A 25,000-nucleotide genomic window follows, 5' to 3' on the forward strand; every position below is an offset into this window, starting at 1 on the left:
ATCAACCGTCTCCCAGAGAGAGCGAGAGAGAGAGAGAGAACCTCTTAAGATGACAGTACCTGAAACCAACTAGAATTATATATATTTTTAAATGCATACTAATGTCATGATATGTTTGGTAAAGTAATAAAGAAGGTGAAATATTTTGGGTAAAAAACTGATTATAAGTGTACAGTGCATTCAGGTCTCTTCCCTTCTTCCACATTTTGTTACAGCCTTATTCTAAAATGAATTAAATAATTTTTCAACCCCTCATCGATCTACACAAAATAAGCCATAATGACATAGTAAAAACAGTTTTTTTAAAACATTTTTGCTAGTCAGGATCAAGGGAAAGATGGATGGAGCAAAGTACAGAGAATCTTTGATGAAAACCTGCTCCAGAGCACTCAGGACCTCAGACTGGGGCGAAGGTTCACCTTCCAACAGGACATCGACCCTAAGCACACAGCCAAGACAACGCAGGAGTGGCTTCTGGACAATTCTCTGAATGTCCTTTAGTGGCCCGGACTTGAACCTGATCAAACATCTCTGAAGAGACCTGAAAATAGCTGTGCAGCGACGCTCCCCATCCAACCTGACAGAGCTTGAGAGGATCTGCAGAGAAGAATGGGAGAAACTCCCCAAATACAGGTGTGCCAAGCTTGCAGCATCATACCCAAGAAGACTTGAGGCTGTAATCACTGCCAAAGTTGCTTCAACAAAGTACTGAGCCAAAGGGTCTGAATACTTATGTAAATGTGATATTTCCGTTTTTGTTGCTTTGTCTTTATGGGCTATTGTATGTAGATTGATGAGGGGGAAAGAACTATTTAATCAATTTCAGAATGGCTGTAACATAAAAAAAAATGTGGAAAAATATCCAAGGGGTCTGAATACTTTTCCGAATGCCCTGTATATATTGACCTATAATAAAGTATGAGAGGGATTGTTCACTAATGTTTCACCATCATGTAGGTTGTATACTTGTATTGTAGATCAAATGTGTTGAAAAGTGGTTTTTTTCTCAGACATAAATGAACAATTCCAGGTGAAAGCCAAAGGTCATAGTTTTCTGGGGGGGGGCACTATTGCATGATTACAATATTGCCCTCGTGCTTTATTGGTGACTAAAGCCATGGCAAAACGGTGCAAAACGTCTGTCAGCTCAACTGGTTAAACCCCCGGGGTCTCTCTCCCAGGCTGCAGGACATGGAGATTCAGTACCGGAGGGAGAAGGAGGAGGCTGACCTGTTACTGGAACAACAGAGACTGGTGAGACTGACTGACTGACCTATTACTGGAACAACAGAGACTGGTGAGACTGACTGACCTGTTACTGGAACAACAGAGACTGGTGAGACTGACTGGCCTGTTACTGGGACAACAGAGACTGGTGAGACTGACTGACTGACCTATTACTGGAACAACAGAGACTGGTGAGACTGACTAACCTGTTACTGGAACAACAGAGACTGGTGAGACTGACTAACCTGTTACTGGAACAACAGAGACTGGTGAGACTGACTGACTGACCTGTTACTGGAACAACAGAGACTGGTGAGACTGACTGACCTGTTACTGGAACAACAGAGACTGGTGAGACTGACTGACTGACCTGTTACTGGAACAACAGAGACTGGTGAGACTGACTGACCTGTTACTGGAACAACAGAGACTGGTGAGACTGACTGACTGACCTATTACTGGAACAACAGAGACTGGTGAGACTGACTGACCTGTTACTGGAACAACAGAGACTGGTGAGACTGACTGACCTGTTACTGGAACAACATAGACTGGTGAGACTGACTGGCCTGTTACTGGAACAACAGAGACTGGTGAGACTGACTGACTGACTGACTGACCTGTTACTGGAACAACAGAGACTGGTGAGACTGACTGACTGACCTATTACTGGAACAACAGAGACTGGTGAGACTGACTGACTGACCTGTTACTGGAACAACAGAGACTGGTGAGACTGACTGACCTGTTACTGGAACAACAGAGACTGGTAAGACTGACTGACCTGTTACTGGAACAACAGAGACTGACTGACTGACCTGTTACTGGAACAACAGAGACTGGTGAGACTGACTGACTGACCTGTTACTGGAACAACAGAGACTGGTGAGACTGACTGACTGACCTGTTACTGGAACAACAGAGACTGGTGAGACCGACTGACCTGTTACTGGAACAACAGAGACTGGTGAGACTGACTGACCGACCTATTACTGGAACAACAGAGACTGGTGAGACTGACTGACCTGTTACTGGAACAACAGAGATTGTGAGACTGACTAACCTGTTACTGGAACAACAGAGACTGGTGAGACTGGCTGACCTGTTACTGGAACAACAGAGACTGGTGAGACTGGCTGACTGACCTGTTACTGGAACAACAGAGACTGGTGAGACCGACTGACTGACCTGTTACTGGGACAACAGAGACTGGTAAGACTGACTGACCTGTTACTGGAACAACAGAGACTGGTGAGACTGACTGACCTGTTACTGGAACAACAGATACTGGTGAGACTGACTGACTGACCTATTACTGGAACAACAGAGACTGGTGAGACTGACTGGCTGACCTGTTACTGGAACAACAGAGACTGGTGGGACTGACTGACTGACCTATTACTGGAACAACAGAGACTGGTGAGACTGACTGGCTGACCTATTACTGGAACAACAGAGACTGGTGAGACTGACTGACTAACCTGTTACTGGAACAACAGAGACTGGCTGACTGACCTGTTACTGGAACAACAGAGACTGGTGAGACTGACTGGCTGACCTATTACTGGAACAACAGAGACTGGTGAGACTGACTGGCTGACCTGTTACTGGAACAACAGAGACTGGTGAGACTGACTGACTAACCTGTTACTGGAACAACAGAGACTGGTGAGACTGACTGACTGACCTGTTACTGGAACAACAGAGACTGGTGAGACTGACTGACCTGTTACTGGAACAACCGAGACTGGTGAGACTGACTGGCTGACCTGTTACTGGAACAACAGAGACTGACTGACTGACTGACCTGTTACTGGAACAACAGAGACTGGTGAGACTGACTGACTGACTGAGGGTTAGTACAGGAGAGAGGAGGAGGAGACTAACCTGTTACTGGAACAACAGAGACTGGTGAGACTGACTAACCTGTTACTGGGACAACAGAGACTGGTAAGACTGACTGACTAACCTGTTACTGGAACAACAGAGACTGGTGAGACTGACTGACTGACCTGTTACTGGAACAACAGAGACTGGTGAGACTGACTGACTGACCTGTTACTGGAACAACAGAGACTGGTGAGACTGACTGACCTGTTACTGGAACAACAGAGACTGGTGAGACTGACTGGCCTGTTACTGGGACAACAGAGACTGGTGAGACTGACTGACTGACCTATTACTGGAACAACAGAGACTGGTGAGACTGACTAACCTGTTACTGGAACAACAGAGACTGGTGAGACTGACTAACCTGTTACTGGAACAACAGAGACTGGTGAGACTGACTGACTGACCTGTTACTGGAACAACAGAGACTGGTGAGACTGACTGACCTGTTACTGGAACAACAGAGACTGGTGAGACTGACTGACTGACCTGTTACTGGAACAACAGAGACTGGTGAGACTGACTGACCTGTTACTGGAACAACAGAGACTGGTGAGACTGACTGACTGACCTATTACTGGAACAACAGAGACTGGTGAGACTGACTGACCTGTTACTGGAACAACAGAGACTGGTGAGACTGACTGACTGACCTATTACTGGAACAACAGAGACTGGTGAGACTGACTGACCTGTTACTGGAACAACAGAGACTGGTGAGACTGACTGGCCTGTTACTGGAACAACAGACTGGTGAGACTGACTGACTGACTGACCTGTTACTGGAACAACAGAGACTGGTGAGACTGACTGACTGACCTATTACTGGAACAACAGAGACTGGTGAGACTGACTGACTGACCTGTTACTGGAACAACAGAGACTGGTGAGACTGGCTGACCTGTTACTGGAACAACAGAGACTGGTAAGACTGACTGACCTGTTACTGGAACAACAGAGACTGACTGACTGACCTGTTACTGGAACAACAGAGACTGGTGAGACTGACTGACTGACCTGTTACTGGAACAACAGAGACTGGTGAGACTGACTGACTGACCTGTTACTGGAACAACAGAGACTGGTGAGACTGACTGACTGACCTGTTACTGGAACAACAGAGACTGGTGAGACCGACTGACCTGTTACTGGAACAACAGAGACTGGTGAGACTGACTGACCGACCTATTACTGGAACAACAGAGACTGGTGAGACTGACTGACCTGTTACTGGAACAACAGAGACTGGTGAGACTGACTAACCTGTTACTGGAACAACAGAGACTGGTGAGACTGGCTGACCTGTTACTGGAACAACAGAGACTGGTGAGACCGACTGACTGACCTGTTACTGGGACAACAGAGACTGGTAAGACTGACTGACCTGTTACTGGAACAACAGAGACTGGTGAGACTGACTGACCTGTTACTGGAACAACAGAGACTGGTGAGACCGACTGACTGACCTGTTACTGGGACAACAGAGACTGGTAAGACTGACTGACCTGTTACTGGAACAACAGAGACTGGTGAGACTGACTGACCTGTTACTGGAACAACAGATACTGGTGAGACTGACTGACTGACCTATTACTGGAACAACAGAGACTGGTGAGACTGACTGACTGACCTGTTACTGGAACAACAGAGACTGGTGAGACTGACTGACCTGTTACTGGGACAACAGACTGGTGAGACTGACTGACTGACCTATTACTGGAACAACAGAGACTGGTGAGACTGACTGACCTGTTACTGGAACAACAGAGACTGGTGAGACTGACTGGCCTGTTACTGGGACAACAGAGACTGGTGAGACTGACTGACTGACCTATTACTGGAACAACAGAGACTGGTGAGACTGACTAACCTGTTACTGGAACAACAGAGACTGGTGAGACTGACTAACCTGTTACTGGAACAACAGAGACTGGTGAGACTGACTGACTGACCTGTTACTGGAACAACAGAGACTGGTGAGACTGACTGACCTGTTACTGGAACAACAGAGACTGGTGAGACTGACTGACTGACCTGTTACTGGAACAACAGAGACTGGTGAGACTGACTGACCTGTTACTGGAACAACAGAGACTGGTGAGACTGACTGACTGACCTATTACTGGAACAACAGAGACTGGTGAGACTGACTGACCTGTTACTGGAACAACAGAGACTGGTGAGACTGACTGACTGACCTATTACTGGAACAACAGAGACTGGTGAGACTGACTGACCTGTTACTGGAACAACAGAGACTGGTGAGACTGACTGACCTGTTACTGGAACAACAGAGACTGGTGAGACTGACTGGCCTGTTACTGGAACAACAGACTGGTGAGACTGACTGACTGACTGACCTGTTACTGGAACAACAGAGACTGGTGAGACTGACTGACTGACCTATTACTGGAACAACAGAGACTGGTGAGACTGACTGACTGACCTGTTACTGGAACAACAGAGACTGGTGAGACTGACTGACCTGTTACTGGAACAACAGAGACTGGTAAGACTGACTGACCTGTTACTGGAACAACAGAGACTGACTGACTGACCTGTTACTGGAACAACAGAGACTGGTGAGACTGACTGACTGACCTATTACTGGAACAACAGAGACTGGTGAGACTGACTGACTGACCTGTTACTGGAACAACAGAGACTGGTGAGACTGACTGACTGACCTGTTACTGGAACAACAGAGACTGGTGAGACCGACTGACCTGTTACTGGAACAACAGAGACTGGTGAGACTGACTGACCGACCTATTACTGGAACAACAGAGACTGGTGAGACTGACTGACCTGTTACTGGAACAACAGAGACTGGTGAGACTGACTAACCTGTTACTGGAACAACAGAGACTGGTGAGACTGGCTGACCTGTTACTGGAACAACAGAGACTGGTGAGACTGGCTGACTGACCTGTTACTGGAACAACAGAGACTGGTGAGACCGACTGACTGACCTGTTACTGGGACAACAGAGACTGGTAAGACTGACTGACCTGTTACTGGAACAACAGAGACTGGTGAGACTGACTGACCTGTTACTGGAACAACAGATACTGGTGAGACTGACTGACTGACTGACCTATTACTGGAACAACAGAGACTGGTGAGACTGACTGGCTGACCTGTTACTGGAACAACAGAGACTGGTGGGACTGACTGACTGACCTATTACTGGAACAACAGAGACTGGTGAGACTGACTGACTGACCTGTTACTGGAACAACAGAGACTGGTGAGACCCGACTGGCTGACCTGTTACTGGAACAACAGAGACTGGTGAGACTGACTGACCTGTTACTGGAACAACAGAGACTGGTGAGACTGACTGACCTGTTACTGGAACAACAGAGACTGGTGAGACTGACTGACCTGTTACTGGAACAACAGAGACTGGTGAGACTGACTGACTGACCTGTTACTGGAACAACAGAGACTGGTGAGACTGACTGGCTGACCTATTACTGGAACAACAGAGACTGGTGAGACTGACTGGCTGACCTATTACTGGAACAACAGAGACTGGTGAGACTGACTGACTGACCTATTACTGGAACAACAGAGACTGGTGACACTGACTAACCTGTTACTGGAACAACAGAGACTGGTGAGACTGGCTGACTGACCTGTTACTGGAACAACAGAGACTGGTGAGACTGACTGGCTGACCTATTACTGGAACAACAGAGACTGGTGAGACTGACTGGCTGACCTATTACTGGAACAACAGAGACTGGTGAGACTGACTGACTAACCTGTTACTGGAACAACAGAGACTGGTGAGACTGACTGACCTGTTACTGGAACAACCGAGACTGGTGAGACTGACTGGCTGACCTGTTACTGGAACAACAGAGACTGACTGACTGACTGACCTGTTACTGGAACAACAGAGACTGGTGAGACTGACTGACTGACTGAGGGTTAGTACAGGAGAGAGGAGGAGGTGACTAACCTGTTACTGGGACAACAGAGACTGGTGAGACTGACTGACTGACTGAGGGTTAGTACAGGAGAGAGGAGGAGGAGACTAACCTGTTACTGGAACAACAGAGACTGGTGAGACTGACTAACCTGTTACTGGGACAACAGAGACTGGTAAGACTGACTGACTAACCTGTTACTGGAACAACAGAGACTGGTGAGACTGACTGACTGACCTGTTACTGGAACAACAGAGACTGGTGAGACTGACTGACTGACCTGTTACTGGAACAACAGAGACTGGTGAGACTGACTGACCTGTTACTGGAACAACAGAGACTGGTGAGACTGACTGACTGACCTGTTACTGGGACAACAGACTGGTGAGACTGACTGACCTGTTACTGGAACAACAGAGACTGGTGAGACTGACTGACTGACCTGTTACTGGAACAACAGAGACTGGTGAGACTGACTGACTGACCTGTTACTGGGACAACAGACTGGTGAGACTGACTGACCTGTTACTGGAACAACAGAGACTGGTAAGACTGACTAACTGACCTGTTACTGGAACAACAGAGACTGGTGAGACTGACTGGCTGACCTGTTACTGGAACAACAGAGACTGGTGAGACTGACTGGCTGACCTGTTACTGGAACAACAGAGACTGGTGAGACTGACTGACCTGTTACTGGAACAACAGAGACTGGTGAGACTGACTGACCTGTTACTGGAACAACAGAGACTGGTGAGACTGACTAACTGACCTGTTACTGGAACAACAGAGACTGGTGAGACTGACTGACCTGTTACTGGGACAACAGAGACTGGTAAAACATGACGTGTGGATTAACCCTCTCCTCTCCTCAGTATACAGACTCAGACAGTGGAGACGACTCTGATAAGAGATCCTGTGAAGAGAGCTGGAGACTGATATCTTCACTCAGAGAGAAACTACCTGCTAACAAGGTACACACACACACATAGTTATATAACTAGAGTACCAGTCAAAAGTTTGGACCTACTCATTCAAAGATTTTTCTTTACTATTATTGTAGAATAATAGTGAAGACAACAAAGCTATGAAATAACACAAATGGAATCATGTAGTAACCAAAAAAGTGTTAAATAAATCAAAATATATTATAGATTATTTGAGATTCTTCAAAATAGTCACCCTTTGCCTTGATGACTGAGTTACACACTCTTGGCATTTTCTCAACCAGCTTCTTGAGGTAGTCACCTGGAATGCATTTCAATTAACAGGTGCGCCTTGTTAAATGTTCATTTGTGGATTTTTTTCCCTTCTGAATGTGTTTGAGCCAATCAGTTGTGCTGTGACAAGGTAGGGGTGGTATACCTTATTTGGTAAAAGACCAAGTCCATATTATATCAAGAACAGCTCAAATAAGGTTGGAGCGAGCGGTCGCATCTGCACTCGGTCCGCAGGTAGTATTACATTTCATTACATTTCATTATAGTACAACGGTTTGATTTGTCTAATCTTATCAATTTCTTCTTAGCTAGCTACACAGCCGTCTTTGTTTCATAGATAATTGCGTAATTATCGTATTTCGTCGTCCTAACGCAGTCTACACTGCCCTGCAGCTAGCCAGCTAGCTAACGTCCACCGTTAGCTAGTCCACCGTCTACCGATTAGCAGCACAACTATTACACTCAACTGAACGACTTGATTAGTGTAGTGTTAGCTAGCTACATAGTTGTCTTTGCTGTCTTCGTACCCAAGATAATTGTGTAGTTTAGAGTGTGTAGTTTTATGTCGTCCTTAACATAGGAGACTCTGCTAGCTAGCCAACAGCTAGCCAACGTCTACGAACAGAACTTCTGCACTCAACAATCCTGCATTTACTGGAACTTCGCTCCACAGGTAGTATCACATTTTTCATTTCATTTCATTACAGTACAACGGCTTGATTTGTTTGATCGTAGCTAGCTACATAGCTAGCTACACAGCCGTCTTTGTATCAAAGATAATTGTGTAGTCTAGAGCGACTTCCTAGGTTAGTTAGCCAGCTATTGTCGTTCTTTTAACGCAACGTAACGTAATCAACACTGCTAGCTAGCCAGCTAGCCCCGAATAGCAGCACAGTAGAAACTATTACACTCAACGGAACGACTTGATTAGTGTAGTGTCAACAACGCAGCCAATGCCAACTAGCCTACTTAGTCAACAACGAGCCTCTGCCAGCTAGCCTACTTCAGCAGTACTGTATCATTTTAATCATTTTAGTCAATAAGATTCTTACGTAAGCTTAACTCTCTGAACACTCGTGACGTGTAGTCCACTTGTCATTCAATCTCCTTTGCATTAGCGTAGCCTCTTGTGTAGCCTGTCAACTATGTGTCTGTCTATCCCTGTTCTCTCCTCTCTGCACAGACCATACAAACGCTCCACACCGCGTGTTACGGCCACCCTAATCTGGTGGTCCCAGCGCGCACGACCCACGTGGAGTTCCAGGTCTCCGGTAGCCTCTGGAACTGCCGATCTGTTACTGGCCAACAAGGCAGAGTTCATCTCCGCCTATGTCTCCCTCCAGTCCCTCGACTTCTGGCACTGACGGAAACATGGATCACCACAGACAACACTGCTACTCCTACTGCTCTCTCTTCGTCTGCCCACGTGTTCTCGCACACCCCGAGAGCTTCTGGTCAGCGGGGTGGTGGCACCGGGATCCTCATCTCTCCCAAGTGGTCATTCTCTCTTTCTCCCCTTACCCATCTGTCTATCGCCTCCTTTGAATTCCATGCTGTCACAGTTACCAGCCCTTTCAAGCTTAACATCCTTATCATTTATCGCCCTCCAGGTTCCCTCGGAGAGTTCATCAATGAGCTTGATGCCTTGATAAGCTCCTTTCCTGAGGACGGCTCACCTCTCACAGTTCTGGCGACTTTAACCTCCCCACGCCTACCTTTGACTCATTCCTCTCTGCCTCCTTCTTTCCACTCCTCTCCTCTTTTGACCTCACCCTCTCACCTTCCCCCTACTCACAAGGCAGGAAATACGCTGACCTCATCTTTACTAGATGCTGTTCTTCCACTAACCTCGTTGCAACTCCCTCCAAGTCTCCGACCACTACCTTGTATCCTTTTCCCTCTCGCTCTCATCCAACACTTCCCACACTGCCCCTACTCGGATGGTATCGCGCCGTCCCAACCTTGCTCTCTCTCCCCGCTACTCTCTCTCCTCTTCCATCCTATCATCTCTTCCCTCTGCTCAAACCTTCTCCAACCTATCTCCTGATTCTGCCTCCTCAACCCTCCTCTCCTCCCTTTCTGCATCCTTTGACTCTCTATGTCCCCTATCCTCCAGGCCGGCTCGGTCCTCCCCTCCCGCTCCGTGGCTCGGACTCATTGCGAGCTCACAGAGGGCTCCGGGCACCGAGCGGAAATGGAGGAAAACTGCCTCCCCTGCGGACCTGACATCCTTTCACTCCCTCCTCTCTACATTTTCCTCTCTCTCTCTGCTGCTAAAGCCACTTTCTACCACTCTAAATTCCAAGCATCTGCCTCTAACCCTAGGAAGCTCTTTGCAACCTTCTCCTCCCTCCTGAATCCTCCTCCCCCCCCCCCCTCCTCCCTCTCTGCAGATGACTTCGTCAACCATTTTGAAAAGAAGGTCGACGACATCCGATCCTCGTTTGCTAAGTCAAACGACACCGCTGGTTCTGCTCACACTGCCCTACCCTGTGCTCTGACCTCTTTCTCCCCTCTCTCTCCAGATGAAATCTCGCGTCTTGTGACGGCCGGCCGACCCCTACAACCTGCCCGCTTGACCCTATCCCCTCCTCTCTTCTCCAGACCATTTCCGGAGACCTCCTCCCTTACCTCACCTCGCTCATCAACTCATCCCTGACCGCTGGCTGACGTCCCTTCCGTCTTCAAGAGAGCGAGAGTTGCACCCCTTCTGAAAAAACCTACACTCGATCCCTCCGATGTCAACAACTACAGACCAGTATCCCTTCTTTCTTTTCTCTCCAAAACTCTTGAACGTGCCGTCCTGGCCAGCTCTCCCGCTATCTCTCCCAGAATGACCTTCTTGATCCAAATCAGTCAGGTTTCAAGACTAGTCATTCAACTGAGACTGCTCTTCTCTGTATCACGGAGGCGCTCCGCACTGCTAAAGCTAACTCTCTCTCCTCTGCTCTCATCCTTCTAGACCTATCGGCTGCCTTCGATACTGTGAACCATCAGATCCTCCTCTCCACCCTCTCCGAGTTGGGCATCTCCGGCGCGGCCCACGCTTGGTTGCGTCCTACCTGACAGGTCGCTCCTACCAGGTGGCGTGGCGAGAATCCGTCTCCACACCACGTGCTCTCACCACTGGTGTCCCCAGGGCTCTGTTCTAGGCCCTCTCCTATTCTCGCTATACACCAAGTCACTTGGCTCTGTCATAACCTCACATGGTCTCTCCTATCATTGCTATGCAGACGACACACAATTAATCTTCTCCTTTCCCCCTTCTGATGACCAGGTGGCGAATCGAATCTCTGCATGTCTGGCAGACATATCCGTGTGGATGACGGATCACCACCTCAAGCTGAACCTCGGCAAGACGGAACTGCTCTTCCTCCCGGGGAAGGACTGCCCGTTCCATGATCTCGCCATCACGGTTGACAACTCCATTGTGTCCTCCTCCCAGAGCGCTAAGAACCTTGGCGTGATCCTGGACAACACCCTGTCGTTCTCAACTAACATCAAGGCGGTGGCCCGTTCCTGTAGGTTCATGCTCTACAACATCCCAGAGTACGACCCTGCCTCACACAGGAAGCGGCGCAGGTCCTAATCCAGGCACTTGTCATCTCCCGTCTGGATTACTGCAACTCGCTGTTGGCTGGGCTCCCTGCCTGTGCCATTAAACCCCTACAACTCATCCAGAACGCCGCAGCCCGTCTGGTGTTCAACCTTCCCAAGTTCTCTCACGTCACCCCGCTCCTCCGCTCCCTCCACTGGCTTCCAGTTGAAGCTCGCATCCGCTACAAGACCATGGTGCTTGCCTACGGAGCTGTGAGGGGAACGGCACCTCAGTACCTCCAGGCTCTGATCAGGCCCTACACCCAAACAAGGGCACTGCGTTCATCCACCTCTGGCCTGCTCGCCTCCCTACCACTGAGGAAGTACAGTTCCCGCTCAGCCCAGTCAAAACTGTTCGCTGCTCTGGCCCCCCAATGGTGGAACAAACTCCCTCACGACGCCAGGACAGCGGAGTCAATCACCACCTTCCGGAGACACCTGAAACCCCACCTCTTTAAGGAATACCTAGGATAGGATAAAGTAATCCCTCTCACCCCCCCTCCCCCTGAAAAGATTTAGATGCACTACTGTTCCACTGGAGGTCATAAGGTGAATGCACCAATTTGTAAGTCGCTCTGGATAAGAGCGTCTGCTAAATGACTTAAATGTAAATGTAAATGTAAAAACAACAGTCCATCAATACTTTAAAACATGAACGTCAGTCAATAAGGAAGATTTCAAGAACTTTGAAAGTTTCTTCAAGTGCAGTTGCAAAAACCATTACGCGCAATGATGAAACTGGCTTTCATGAGGACCGCCACAGGAAAGGAAGACCCAGAGTTACCTCTGCTGCAGAGGATAAGTTAATTAGAGTAAACTGCATCTCCGATTGCAGCCCAAGTAAATTCTCCACAGAGTTCAAGTAACAGATACATCTCAACATCAACTGTTCAGTGGAGACTGCGTGAATCAGGCCTTCATGTTCAAATTGCTGCAAAGAAACCACCACTAAAGGACACCAAGATGAGACTTGCTTGGGCCAAGAAACACGAGCAATGGACATTAGACCTGTGAAACTCTGTCCTTTGGTCCAAAGTTTAGATTTTTGGTTCCAACCGCAATGTCTTTGTGAGACGCAGAGTAGGTGAATGGATGTTCTCCGCATGTGTGGTTCCCACCATGAAGCATGGAGGAGGAGGTGTGATGGTGTGGGGATGCTTTGCTGGTGACACTGTCTGTGATTTCTTTAGAATTCAAGGCACACTTAACCAGCATGGCTACCACAGAATTCTGCAGCGATACACCATCCCATCTGGTTTGCACTTAGTTGGGACTATCATTTGTTTTTTAACAAGACAATGACCCAACTCACCTCCAAGCTGTGTAAGGGATTTATGACCAAGAAGGAGAGTGATGGAGTGCTGCATCAGATGACCTGGCCTCCACGATCACCCGACCTCAACCCAATTGAGATGGTTTGGGATGAGTCGGGCCGCAGAGTGAAGGAAAAGCAGCCAACAAGTGCTCAGCATATGTGGGAACTCCTTCAAGACTGTTGGAAAAGCATTCCAGGTGAAGCTGGTTGAGAGAATGCCAAGAGTTTGCAAAGCTGTCATCAAGGCAAAGGGTAGCTACTTTGAAGAATCTCAAATATAGAATACATTTTGATTTAACACTTTTTGGTTACTACATGACTCCATATGTATTATTTCATAGTTTTGATGTCTTCACTATTATTCTACAGTGTAGAAAATAGTAAAAATAAAGAAAAACCCTTGAATGATGAGTAGGTGTGTTTAAACATTTGAATGGTACTGTACATGTATATGTTGTAATTCCATAGGTCCAGTCGATAGTAAAGCGTTGTGGCCTGCCCAGTAGTGGTAAACGTCGGGAGCCACTCAGGGTCTATCAGATCCCTCAGCGTCGACGAATCAGCAAAGACCCCAAAAGGGTTACCATCAGAGACCTGAGGATGCAGGCGGTCAAAGAGATCTGCTACGAGGTACAGTATTGTTACCACGCCAAATACAACACCCCACTGGCTCTGTCCCAGTCACATTACTGGCAAGAGATCTGGTACGAGGTACAGTATTGTTACCACGCCAAATACAACACCCCACTGGCTCTGTCCCAGTCACATTACTGGCAAGAGATCTGGTACGAGGTTTTTCAAATGTTTTATTTCATCTTTATTTAACTAGGCAAGTCAGTTGAGAACAAATTCTTATTTACAATGACGGCCTACACCGGCCAAACCAGGACGACGCTGGGCCAGTTGTGCCTCATTCTTCTGAATACCTAACCCTGGGACAATTCCACACATTTTAATGTGTGGAGTTCCTGATTGGTCTAGTCTTAGTCCTGATTGGTCTAGTCTTAGTCCTGATTGGTCTAGTCTTAGTCCTGATTGGTCTAGTCTTAGTCCTGATTGGTCTAGTCTTAGTCCTGAGTGGTCTAGTCTTAGTCCTGATTGGTCTAGTCTTAGTCCTGATTGGTCTAGTCTTAGTCCTGATTGGTCTAGTCTTAGTCCTGATTGGTCTAGTCTTAGTCCTGATTGGTCTAGTCTTAGTCCTGAGTGGTCTAGTCTTAGTCCTGAGTGGTCTAGTCTTAGTCCTGATTGGTCTAGTCTGATTGGTCCTGATTGGTCTAGTCTTAGTCCTGATTGGTCTAGTCTTAGTCCTGATTGGTCTAGTCTTAGTCCTGAGTGGTCTAGTCTTAGTCCTGATTGGTCTAGTCTTAGTCCTGATTGGTCTAGTCTTAGTCCTGATTGGTCTAGTCTTAGTCCTGATTGGTCTAGTCTTAGTCCTGATTGGTCTAGTCTTAGTCCTGATTGGTCTAGTCTTAGTCCTGATTGGTCTAGTCTTAGTCCTGATTGGTCTAGTCTTAGTCCTGATTGGTCTAGTCTTAGTCCTGAGTGGTCTAGTCTTAGTCCTGAGTGGTCTAGTCTTAGTCCTGATTGGTCTAGTCTTAGTCCTGATTGGTCTAGTCTTAGTCCTGATTGGTCTAGTCTTAGTCCTGAGTGGTCTAGTCTTAGTCCTGATTGGTCTAGTCTTAGTCCTGATTGGTCTAGTCTTAGTCCTGAGTGGTCTAGTCTTAGTCCTGATTGGTCTAGTCTTAGTCCTGATTGGTCTAGTCTTAGTCCTGATTGGTCTAGTCTTAGTCCTGATTGGTCTAGTCTTAGTCCTGAGTGGTCTAGTCTTAGTCCTGATTGGTCTAGTCTTAGTCCTGATTGGTCTAGTCTTAGTCCTGATTGGTCTAGTCTTAGTCCTGAGTGGTCTAGTCTTAGTCCTGATTGGTCTAGTCTTAGTCCTGATTGGTCTAGTCTTAGTCCTGAGTGGTCTAGTCTTAGTCCTGATTGGTCTAGTCTTAGTCCTGATTGGTCTAGTCTTAGTCCTGATTGGTCTAGTCTTAGTCCTGATTGGTCTAGTCTTAGTCCTGATTGGTCTAGTCTTAGTCCTGAGTGGTCTAGTCTTAGTCCTGATTGGTCTAGTCTTAGTCCTGATTGGTCTAGTCTTAGTCCTGATTGGTCTAGTCTTAGTCCTGATTGGTCTAGTCTTAGTCCTGATTGGTCTAGTCTTAGTCCTGATTGGTCTAGTCTTAGTCCTGATTGGTCTAGTCTTAGTCCTGATTTACATCTGAATCTAGTCCTGATTTACATATTTTATTTACATACATATTAACCCTGGGGGGGTGAATAGATACATATTAACCCTGGGGGGGGTGAATAGATACATATTAACCCTGGGGGGTGAATAGATACATATTAACCCTGGGGTGGGGGTGAATAGATACATATTAACCCTGGGGGGTGAATAGATACATATTAACCCTGGGGGGGTGAATAGATACATATTAACCCTGGGGGGGTGAATAGATACATATTAACCCTGGGGGTGAATAGATACATATTAACCCTGGGGGGTGAATAGATACATATTAACCCTGGGGGTGAATAGATACATATTAACCCTGGGGGGGGGTGAATAGATACATATTAACCCTGGGGGGTGAATAGATACATATTAACCCTGGGGGGTGAATAGATACATATTAACCCTGGGGGGGATGGATACATATTAACCCTGGGGGTGAATAGATACATATTAACCCTGGGGGGTGAATAGATACATATTAACCCTGGGGGTGAATAGATACATATTAACCCTGGGGGGTGAATAGATACATATTAACCCTGGGGGGTGAATAGATACATATTAACCCTGGGGGGGTGAATAGATACATATTAACCCTGGGGGGTGAATAGATACATATTAACCCTGGGGGGTGAATAGATACATATTAACCCTGGGGGGTGAATAGATACATATTAACCCTGGGGGGTGAATAGATACATATTAACCCTGGGGGGGTGAATAGATACATATTAACCCTGGGGGGGTGAATAGATACATATTAACCCTGGGGGGGTGAATAGATACATATTAACCCTGGGGGTGAATAGATACATATTAACCCTGGGGGTGAATAGATACATATTAACCCTGGGGGTGAATAGATACATATTAACCCTGGGGGGGTGAATAGATACATATTAACCCTGGGGGGTGAATAGATACATATTAACCCTGGGGGGGGTGAATAGATACATATTAACCCTGGGGGTGAATAGATACATATTAACCCTGGGGGTGAATAGATACATATTAACCCTGGGGGGTGAATAGATACATATTAACCCTGGGGGGGTGAATAGATACATATTTACCCTGGGGGGGTGAATAGATACATATTAACCCTGGGGTGGGGGGTGAATAGATACATATTAACCCTGGACTCTGTGTCTCTCCCTATAGGTTGCCTTGGGGGATTTCCGTCACTCTCGTCAGGAGATTGAGGCTCTGTCCATTGTGAAGATGAAGGAGCTAACCAGGATGTATTCTAAGAAAGACAACACAGAGGCAGACAGCTGGAGGGCTGTGGCTCAGGATGTCTGGGACACCGTGGGGATAGGGGAGGACAGGAGGGAGGAGGTGGAGGAGGGAGGAGGAGGGGCAGGGCCTGGGGGTGTGTACGACCTGAAGGCTCATATTGATAGGCTGACGGATGTTCTACAGGAAGTAAAGATTCAGAATAATATGAAGGTATGTCTCTTTTCATGGACTCCTCAATTAGTGGCAGCTGCTTGCTGTTGTGCTGTTTTGGTACTGATTGTACGTTTATAGACTTTTAAAGTCTCACAGTAATCTCTCTCTCTCTGTCACTCTGTCTCTCTGTTTGTGTCTCTGTGTGTCTCCCCCTCTCTCTGTCACTCTGTCTCTCTCTCTGTGTCTGTCTCTCTCTCTGTCACTCTGTCACTCTCTCTGTGTCTGTCTCTCTCTCTGTCACTCTGTCTCTCTCTCTCTGTGTCTGTCTCTCTGTGTCTGTCTCTCTCTCTCTCTCTGTGTCTGTCTCTCTCTCTGTCACTCTGTCTCTCTCTCTCTGTGTCTGTCTCTCTGTGTCTGTCTCTCTCTCTCTCTCTGTGTCTGTCTCTCTGTGTCTGTCTCTCTGTCTCTCTCTCTCTCTGTCTCTCTCTGTCACTGTCTCTCTCTCTGTGTCTGTCTCTCTGTGTCTGTCTCTCTGTCTCTCTCTCTCTCTGTCTCTCTCTGTCACTCTGTCTCTCTCTCTGTGTATGTCTCTCTGTGTCTGTCTCTCTGTCTCTCTCTCTCTCTGTCTCTCTCTGTCACTGTGTCTCTCTCTCTCTCTGTCACTGTGTCTCTCTCTCTGTGTCTGTCTCTCTGTGTCTGTCTCTCTGTCTCTGTCTCTCTGTCTCTCTCTGTCTCTCTGTCTCTCTGTCTCTCTCTGTCTCTCTGTCTCTCTCTCTTTCTGTGTCTAAGTGTGATTGTTTGTGATTTTGATTCTGATTGTGATTGGTTGTGATTCTGATTTGAATTGTGATTGGTTGTGATTCTGATTCTAATTGTGATTGTTTGTGATTTTGATTCTAATTGTGATTGTTTGTGATTCTGATTCTAATTGTGATTGTTTGTGATTCTGATTCTAATTGTGATTGTTTGTGATTCTGATTCTAATTGTGATTGTTTGTGATTCTGATTCTAATTGTGATTGTTTGTGATTCTGATTCTAATTGTGATTGTTTGTGATTCTGATTCTAATTGTGATTGGTTGTGATTCTGATTCTATTGTGATTGTTTTGATTCTGATTCTAATTGTGATTGTTTGTGATTCTGATTCTAATTGTGATTGGTTGTGATTCTGATTCTAATTGTGATTGGTTGTGATTCTGATTCTAATTGTGATTGTTTGTGATTCTGATTCTAATTGTGATTGTTTGTGATTCTGATTCTAATTGTGATTGTTTGTGATTCTGATTCTAATTGTGATTGGTTGTGATTCTGATTCTAATTGTGATTGTTTGTGATTCTGATTCTAATTGTGATTGTTTGTGATTCTGATTCTAATTGTGATTGTTTGTGATTCTGATTCTAATTGTGATTGTTTGTGAAGGATGAAGAGATCAAAGCTCTGAGAGACAGGATGGTCAAGATGGAGAGCATTATACCTACTGGACAGGTAGAGAGACGCACTGCACACCACACTTTAAATGTTTTTTATTCAACCTTTATTTAACTTCAATTTAACTAGGCAAGTCACTTAAGAACAAATTCTTATTTACCAAAAGGCCTCCTGTGGGGACGGGGTTGGGATTCAAATACAATATAATACAATATCAATATAGGACAATATAGGATAAAGAGAGACACCACAACACTACATAAAGAGAGACACCACAACACTACATAAAGAGAGACACCACAACACTACATAAAGAGAGACACCACTACACTACATAAAGAGAGACACCACAACACTACATAAAGAGAGACAACACTACATAAAGAGAGACACCACAACACTACATAAAGAGAGACAACACTACATAAAGAGAGACACCACAACACTACATAAAGAGAGACACCACAACACTACATAAAGAGAGACAACACTACATAAAGAGAGATACCACAACACTACATAAAGAGAGACAACACAACACTACATAAAGAGAGACACCACAACACTACATAAAGAGAGACACCACAACACTACATAAAGAGAGACAACACTACATAAAGAGAGATACCACAACACTACATAAAGAGAGACACCACAACACTACATAAAGAGAGACACCACAACACTACATAAAGAGAGACACCACAACACTACATAAAGAGAGAGACCACAACACTACATAAAGAGAGACACCACAACACTACATAAAGAGAGACACCACAACACTACATAAAGAGAGACAACACAACACTACATAAAGAGAGACACCACAACACTACATAAAGAGAGACACCACAACACTACATAAAGAGAGACACCACAACACTACATATAGAGAGACACCACAACACTACATATAGAGAGACACCACAACACTACATAAAGAGAGACACCACAACACTACATATAGAGAGACACCACAACACTACATAAAGAGAGACACCACAACACTACATAAAGAGAGACACCACAACACTACATAAAGAGAGACACCACAACACTACATAAAGAGAGACACCACAACACTACATATAGAGAGACACCACAACACTACATAAAGAGAGACACCACAACACTACATAAAGAGAGACACCACAACACTACATAAAGAGAGACACCACAACACTACATAAAGAGAGACACCACAACACTACATATAGAGAGACACCACAACACTACATAAAGAGAGACTACACTACATAAAGAGAGAGACACCACAACACTACATAAAGAGACACCACAACACTACATAAAGAGACAACACAACACTACATAGAGAGAGACAACACAACACTACATAAAGAGAGACACCACAACACTACATAAAGAGAGACACCACAACACTACATAAAGAGAGACACCACAACACTACATAAAGAGAGACAACACTACATAAAGAGAGACACCACAACACTACATAAAGAGAGACAACACTACATAAAGAGAGACAACACTACATAAAGAGAGACACCACAACACTACATAAAGAGAGACAACACTACATAAAGAGAGACAACACAACACTACATAAAGAGAGACAACACTACATAAAGAGAGACACCACAACACTACATAAAGAGAGACACCACAACACTACATAGAGAGAGACACCACAACACTACATAAAGAGAGACAACACAACACTACATAAAGAGAGACAACACAACACTACATAAAGAGAGACACCACAACACTACATATAGAGAGACACCACAACACTACATAAAGAGAGACAACACTACATAAAGAGAGACAACACAACACTACATAGAGAGAGACAACACAGCACTACATAAAGAGAGACACCACAACACTACATAAAGAGAGACAACACAACACTACATAAAGAGAGACAACACTACATAAAGAGAGACAACACAACACTACATAAAGAGAGACAACACTACATAAAGAGAGACGCCACAACACTACATAAAGAGAGACAACACTACATAAAGAGAGACAGCACTACATAAAGAGAGACCCCACAACACTACATAAAGAGAGACACCACAACACTACATAAAGAGAGACACCACAACACTACATAAAGAGAGACAACACAACACTACATAAAGAGAGACACCACAACACTACATAAAGAGAGACACCACAACACTACATAAAGAGAGACACCACAACACTACATAAAGAGAGACACCACAACACTACATAAAGAGAGACAACACTACATAAAGAGAGACACCACAACACTACATAAAGAGAGACAACACTACATAAAGAGAGACAGCACTACATAAAGAGAGACCCCACAACACTACATAAAGAGAGACAACACTACACTACATAAAGAGGGACAACACAACACTACATAAAGAGAGACACCACAACACTACATAAAGAGAGACCTAAGACAACACTACATAGAGAGACACCACAACACTACATAAAGAGAGAGACACCACAACACTACATAAAGAGAGACACCACAACACTACATAAAGAGAGACACCACTACACTACATAAAGAGAGACACCACAACACTACATAAAGAGAGACACCACAACACTACATAAAGAGAGACACCACAACACTACATAAAGAGAGACACCACAACACTACATAAAGAGAGACAACACTACATAAAGAGAGACACCACAACACTACATAAAGAGAGACACCACAACACTACATAAAGAGAGACAACACTACATAAAGAGAGACACCACAACACTACATAAAGAGAGACACCACAACACTACATAAAGAGAGACACCACAACACTACATAGAGAGAGACACCACAACACTACATAAAGAGAGACCCCACAACACTACATAAAGAGAGTCAACACAACACTACATAAAGAGAGACACCACAACACTACATAAAGAGAGACACCACAACACTACATAAAGAGAGACACCACAACACTACATAAAGAGAGACACCACAACACTACATAAAGAGAGAGACACCACAACACTACATAAAGAGAGACACCACAACACTACATAAAGAGAGACAACACAACACTACATAAAGAGAGACAACACAACACTACATAAAGAGAGACAACACAACACTACATAAAGAGATACAACACAACACTACATAAAGAGAGACAACACAACACTACATAAAGAGAGACACCACAACACTACATAAAGAGAGACACCACAACACTACATAAAGAGAGACAACACTACATAAAGAGAGAGACAACACAACACTACATAAAGAGATACAACACAACACTACATAAAGAGAGAGACACCACAACACTACATAAAGAGATACAACACAACACTACATAAAGAGAGACAACACAACACTACATAAAGAGAGACACCACAACACTACATAAAGAGAGAGACAACACAACACTACATAAAGAGATACAACACAACACTACATAAAGAGAGACACCACAACACTACATAAAGAGAGACACCACAACACTACATAAAGAGAGACCTAAGACAACAACATAGCATGGCAACAACACATGACAACACAGCATAGTAGCAACAACACAGCATAGTAACAACCACACATGACAACACAGCATAGTAACAACCACACATGACAACACAGCATAGTAACAACAACACATGACAACACAGCATAGTAGCAACAACACATGACAACACAGCATAGTAACAACAACACATGACAACACAGCATAGTAGCAACAACACAGCATAGTAACAACAACACATGACAGCATAGTAACATGACAACACACATGTAACAACAACACACAACACAGCATAGTAGCAACAACACATGACAACACAGCATAGTAACAACAACACATGACAACACAGCATAGTAGCAACAACACATGACAACACAGCATAGTAGCAACAACACATGACAACACAGCATAGTAACAACAACACATGACAACACAGCATAGTAGCAACAACACATGACAACACAGCATAGTAACAACAACACATGACAACACAGCATAGTAACATGACAACAACACATGACAACACAGCACACAGCATAGTAACAACACACATGACAACATGACAACAGCATAGTAACAACAACACATGACAACACAGCATAGTAGCAACAACACATGACAACACAGCATAGTAACAACAACACATGACAACACAGCATAGTAGCAACAACACATGACAACACAGCATAGTAACAACAACACATGACAACACAGCATAGTAACAACAACACATGACAACACAGCATAGTAACAACAACACATGACAACACAGCATAGTAACAACAACACATGACAACACATAGTAACAACAACACATGACAACACAGTAACAACAACATGACAACATGCATAGTAACAACAACAGCATAGTAACAACAACACATGACAACACAGCATAGTAACAACAACACATGACAACACAGCATAGTAACAACAACACATGACAACACAGCATAGTAACAACAACACATGACAACACAGCATAGTAACAACAACACATGACAACACAGCATAGTAACAACAACACATGACAACACAGCATAGTAACAACAACACATGACAACACAGCATAGTAACAACACAACATGACAACACAGCATAGTAACAACAACACATGACAGCACAGCATAGTAGCAACAACACATGACAACACAGCATAGTAGCAACAACACATGACAACACAGCATAGTAACAACAACACATGACAGCACAGCATAGTAGCTGTGCACAGCAAATCTGATGCCCGAACGGTAAAGAACATCTAGCCGCTCGAGAACACCTTTACCTGCCGATCTATAAATTATGTCTCCGTTATCCAGCATGGGTAGGATGGTCATCTGAATCAGGGTTAGTTTGACAGCTGGGGTGAAAGAGGTTCGATAGAGGAAACCAAGCCTCGATTTAACTTTAGCCTGCAGCTTTGATATGTGCTGAGAGAAGGACAGCGTACCGTCTAGCCATACTCCCAAGTACTTGTATGAGGTGACTACCTCAACCTCTAAACCCTCAGAGGTACTAATCATACCGGTGGGGAGAGGGGCATTCTTCTTACCAAACCACATGACCTTTGTTTTGGAGGTGTTCAGAACAAGGTTAAGGACAGAGAAAGCTTGTTGGACACTAAGAAAGCTTTGTTGTAGAGCATTTAACACAAAATCCGGGGAGGAGCTAGCTGAGTAGAAGACTGTATCATCAGCATATAAATGGATGAGAGAGCTTCCTACTGCCTGAGCTATATGGTTGATGTAAATTGAGAAGAGCGTGGGGCCTAGGATTGAGCCTTGGGGTACTCCCTTGGTGACAGGTAGTGGCTGAGACAGCAGATTTTCTGACTTTACACACTGCACTCTGTGAGAGAGGTAGTTATCAAACCAGGCCAAAGACCCCTCAGAGACACCAATGCTCCTTAGCCAGGACCACAAGAATGTAATGGTCTACCGTGTCAAAAGCTTTGGCCAAGTCAATAAAAATAGCAGCACAACATTGCTTAGAATCAAGGGCAATTGTGACATAATTGAGGACCTTTTAAGGTTGCAGTGACACATCCACAACCTGAGCAGAAACCAGATTGCATACCAGAGAGAATACTATAGACATACCAGAGAGAATACTGTAGACATACCAGAGAGTAACTGTAGACATACCAGAGAGAATACTATAGACATACCAGAGAGAATACTGTAGACATACCAGAGAGTAACTGTAGACATACCAGAGAGAATACTATAGACATACCAGAGAGAATACTATAGACATACCAGAGAGTAACTGTAGACATACCAGAGAGAATACTGTAGACATACCAGAGAGTAACTGTAGACATACCAGAGAGAATACTATAGACATACCAGAGAGTAACTGTAGACATACCAGAGAGAATACTATAGACATACCAGAGAGAATACTATAGACATACCAGAGAGTAACTGTAGACATACCAGAGAGTATACTATAGACATACCAGAGAGAATACTATAGACATACCAGAGAGAATACTATAGACATACCAGAGAGAATACTATAGACATACCAGAGAGAATACTATAGACATACCAGAGAGTAACTGTAGACATACCAGAGAGAATACTATAGACATACCAGAGAGTAACTGTAGACATACCAGAGAGAATACTATAGACATACCAGAGAGAATACTATAGACATACCAGAGAGAATACTATAGACATACCAGAGAGAATACTATAGACATACCAGAGAGAATACTGTAGACATACCAGAGAGAATACTATAGACATACCAGAGAGAATACTATAGACATACCAGAGAGAATACTATAGACATACCAGAGAGAATACTATAGACATACCAGAGAGAATACTATAGACATACCAGAGAGAATACTATAGACATACCAGAGAGTAACTGTAGACATACCAGAGAGAATACTATAGACATACCAGAGAGAATACTATAGACATACCAGAGAGAATACTATAGACATACCAGAGAGAATACTATAGACATACCAGAGAGAATACTATAGACATACCAGAGAGAATACTATAGACATACCAGAGAGTAACTGTAGACATACCAGAGAGAATACTATAGACATACCAGAGAGAATACTATAGACATACCAGAGAGTAACTGTAGACATACCAGAGAGAATACTATAGACATACCAGAGAGAATACTATAGACATACCAGAGAGAATACTATAGACATACCAGAGAGAATACTATA

At 44.7% G+C, this 25,000-nt stretch overlaps 1 protein-coding gene across 1 annotated transcript in view; it reads left to right on the top strand.

Annotated features, from left to right (window-relative positions):
* The window catches only part of LOC115124152 (kinesin-like protein KIF1C), a 168,533-nt gene that overhangs the window by 135,495 nt on the left and 8,038 nt on the right, over positions 1 to 25,000 (top strand). The window contains exons 19-23 of the mRNA XM_065025108.1: positions 1,182 to 1,254; positions 7,931 to 8,029; positions 13,656 to 13,817; positions 16,630 to 16,917; positions 18,281 to 18,346. Coding sequence (XP_064881180.1) covers positions 1,182 to 1,254; positions 7,931 to 8,029; positions 13,656 to 13,817; positions 16,630 to 16,917; positions 18,281 to 18,346 — 688 coding nt within the window. The remainder of the gene's footprint in view (positions 1 to 1,181; positions 1,255 to 7,930; positions 8,030 to 13,655; positions 13,818 to 16,629; positions 16,918 to 18,280; positions 18,347 to 25,000) is intronic.

Source organism: Oncorhynchus nerka, linkage group LG12, assembly GCF_034236695.1.
Source record: "Oncorhynchus nerka isolate Pitt River linkage group LG12, Oner_Uvic_2.0, whole genome shotgun sequence".
Classification (NCBI taxonomy): Eukaryota; Metazoa; Chordata; class Actinopteri; order Salmoniformes; family Salmonidae; genus Oncorhynchus; species Oncorhynchus nerka.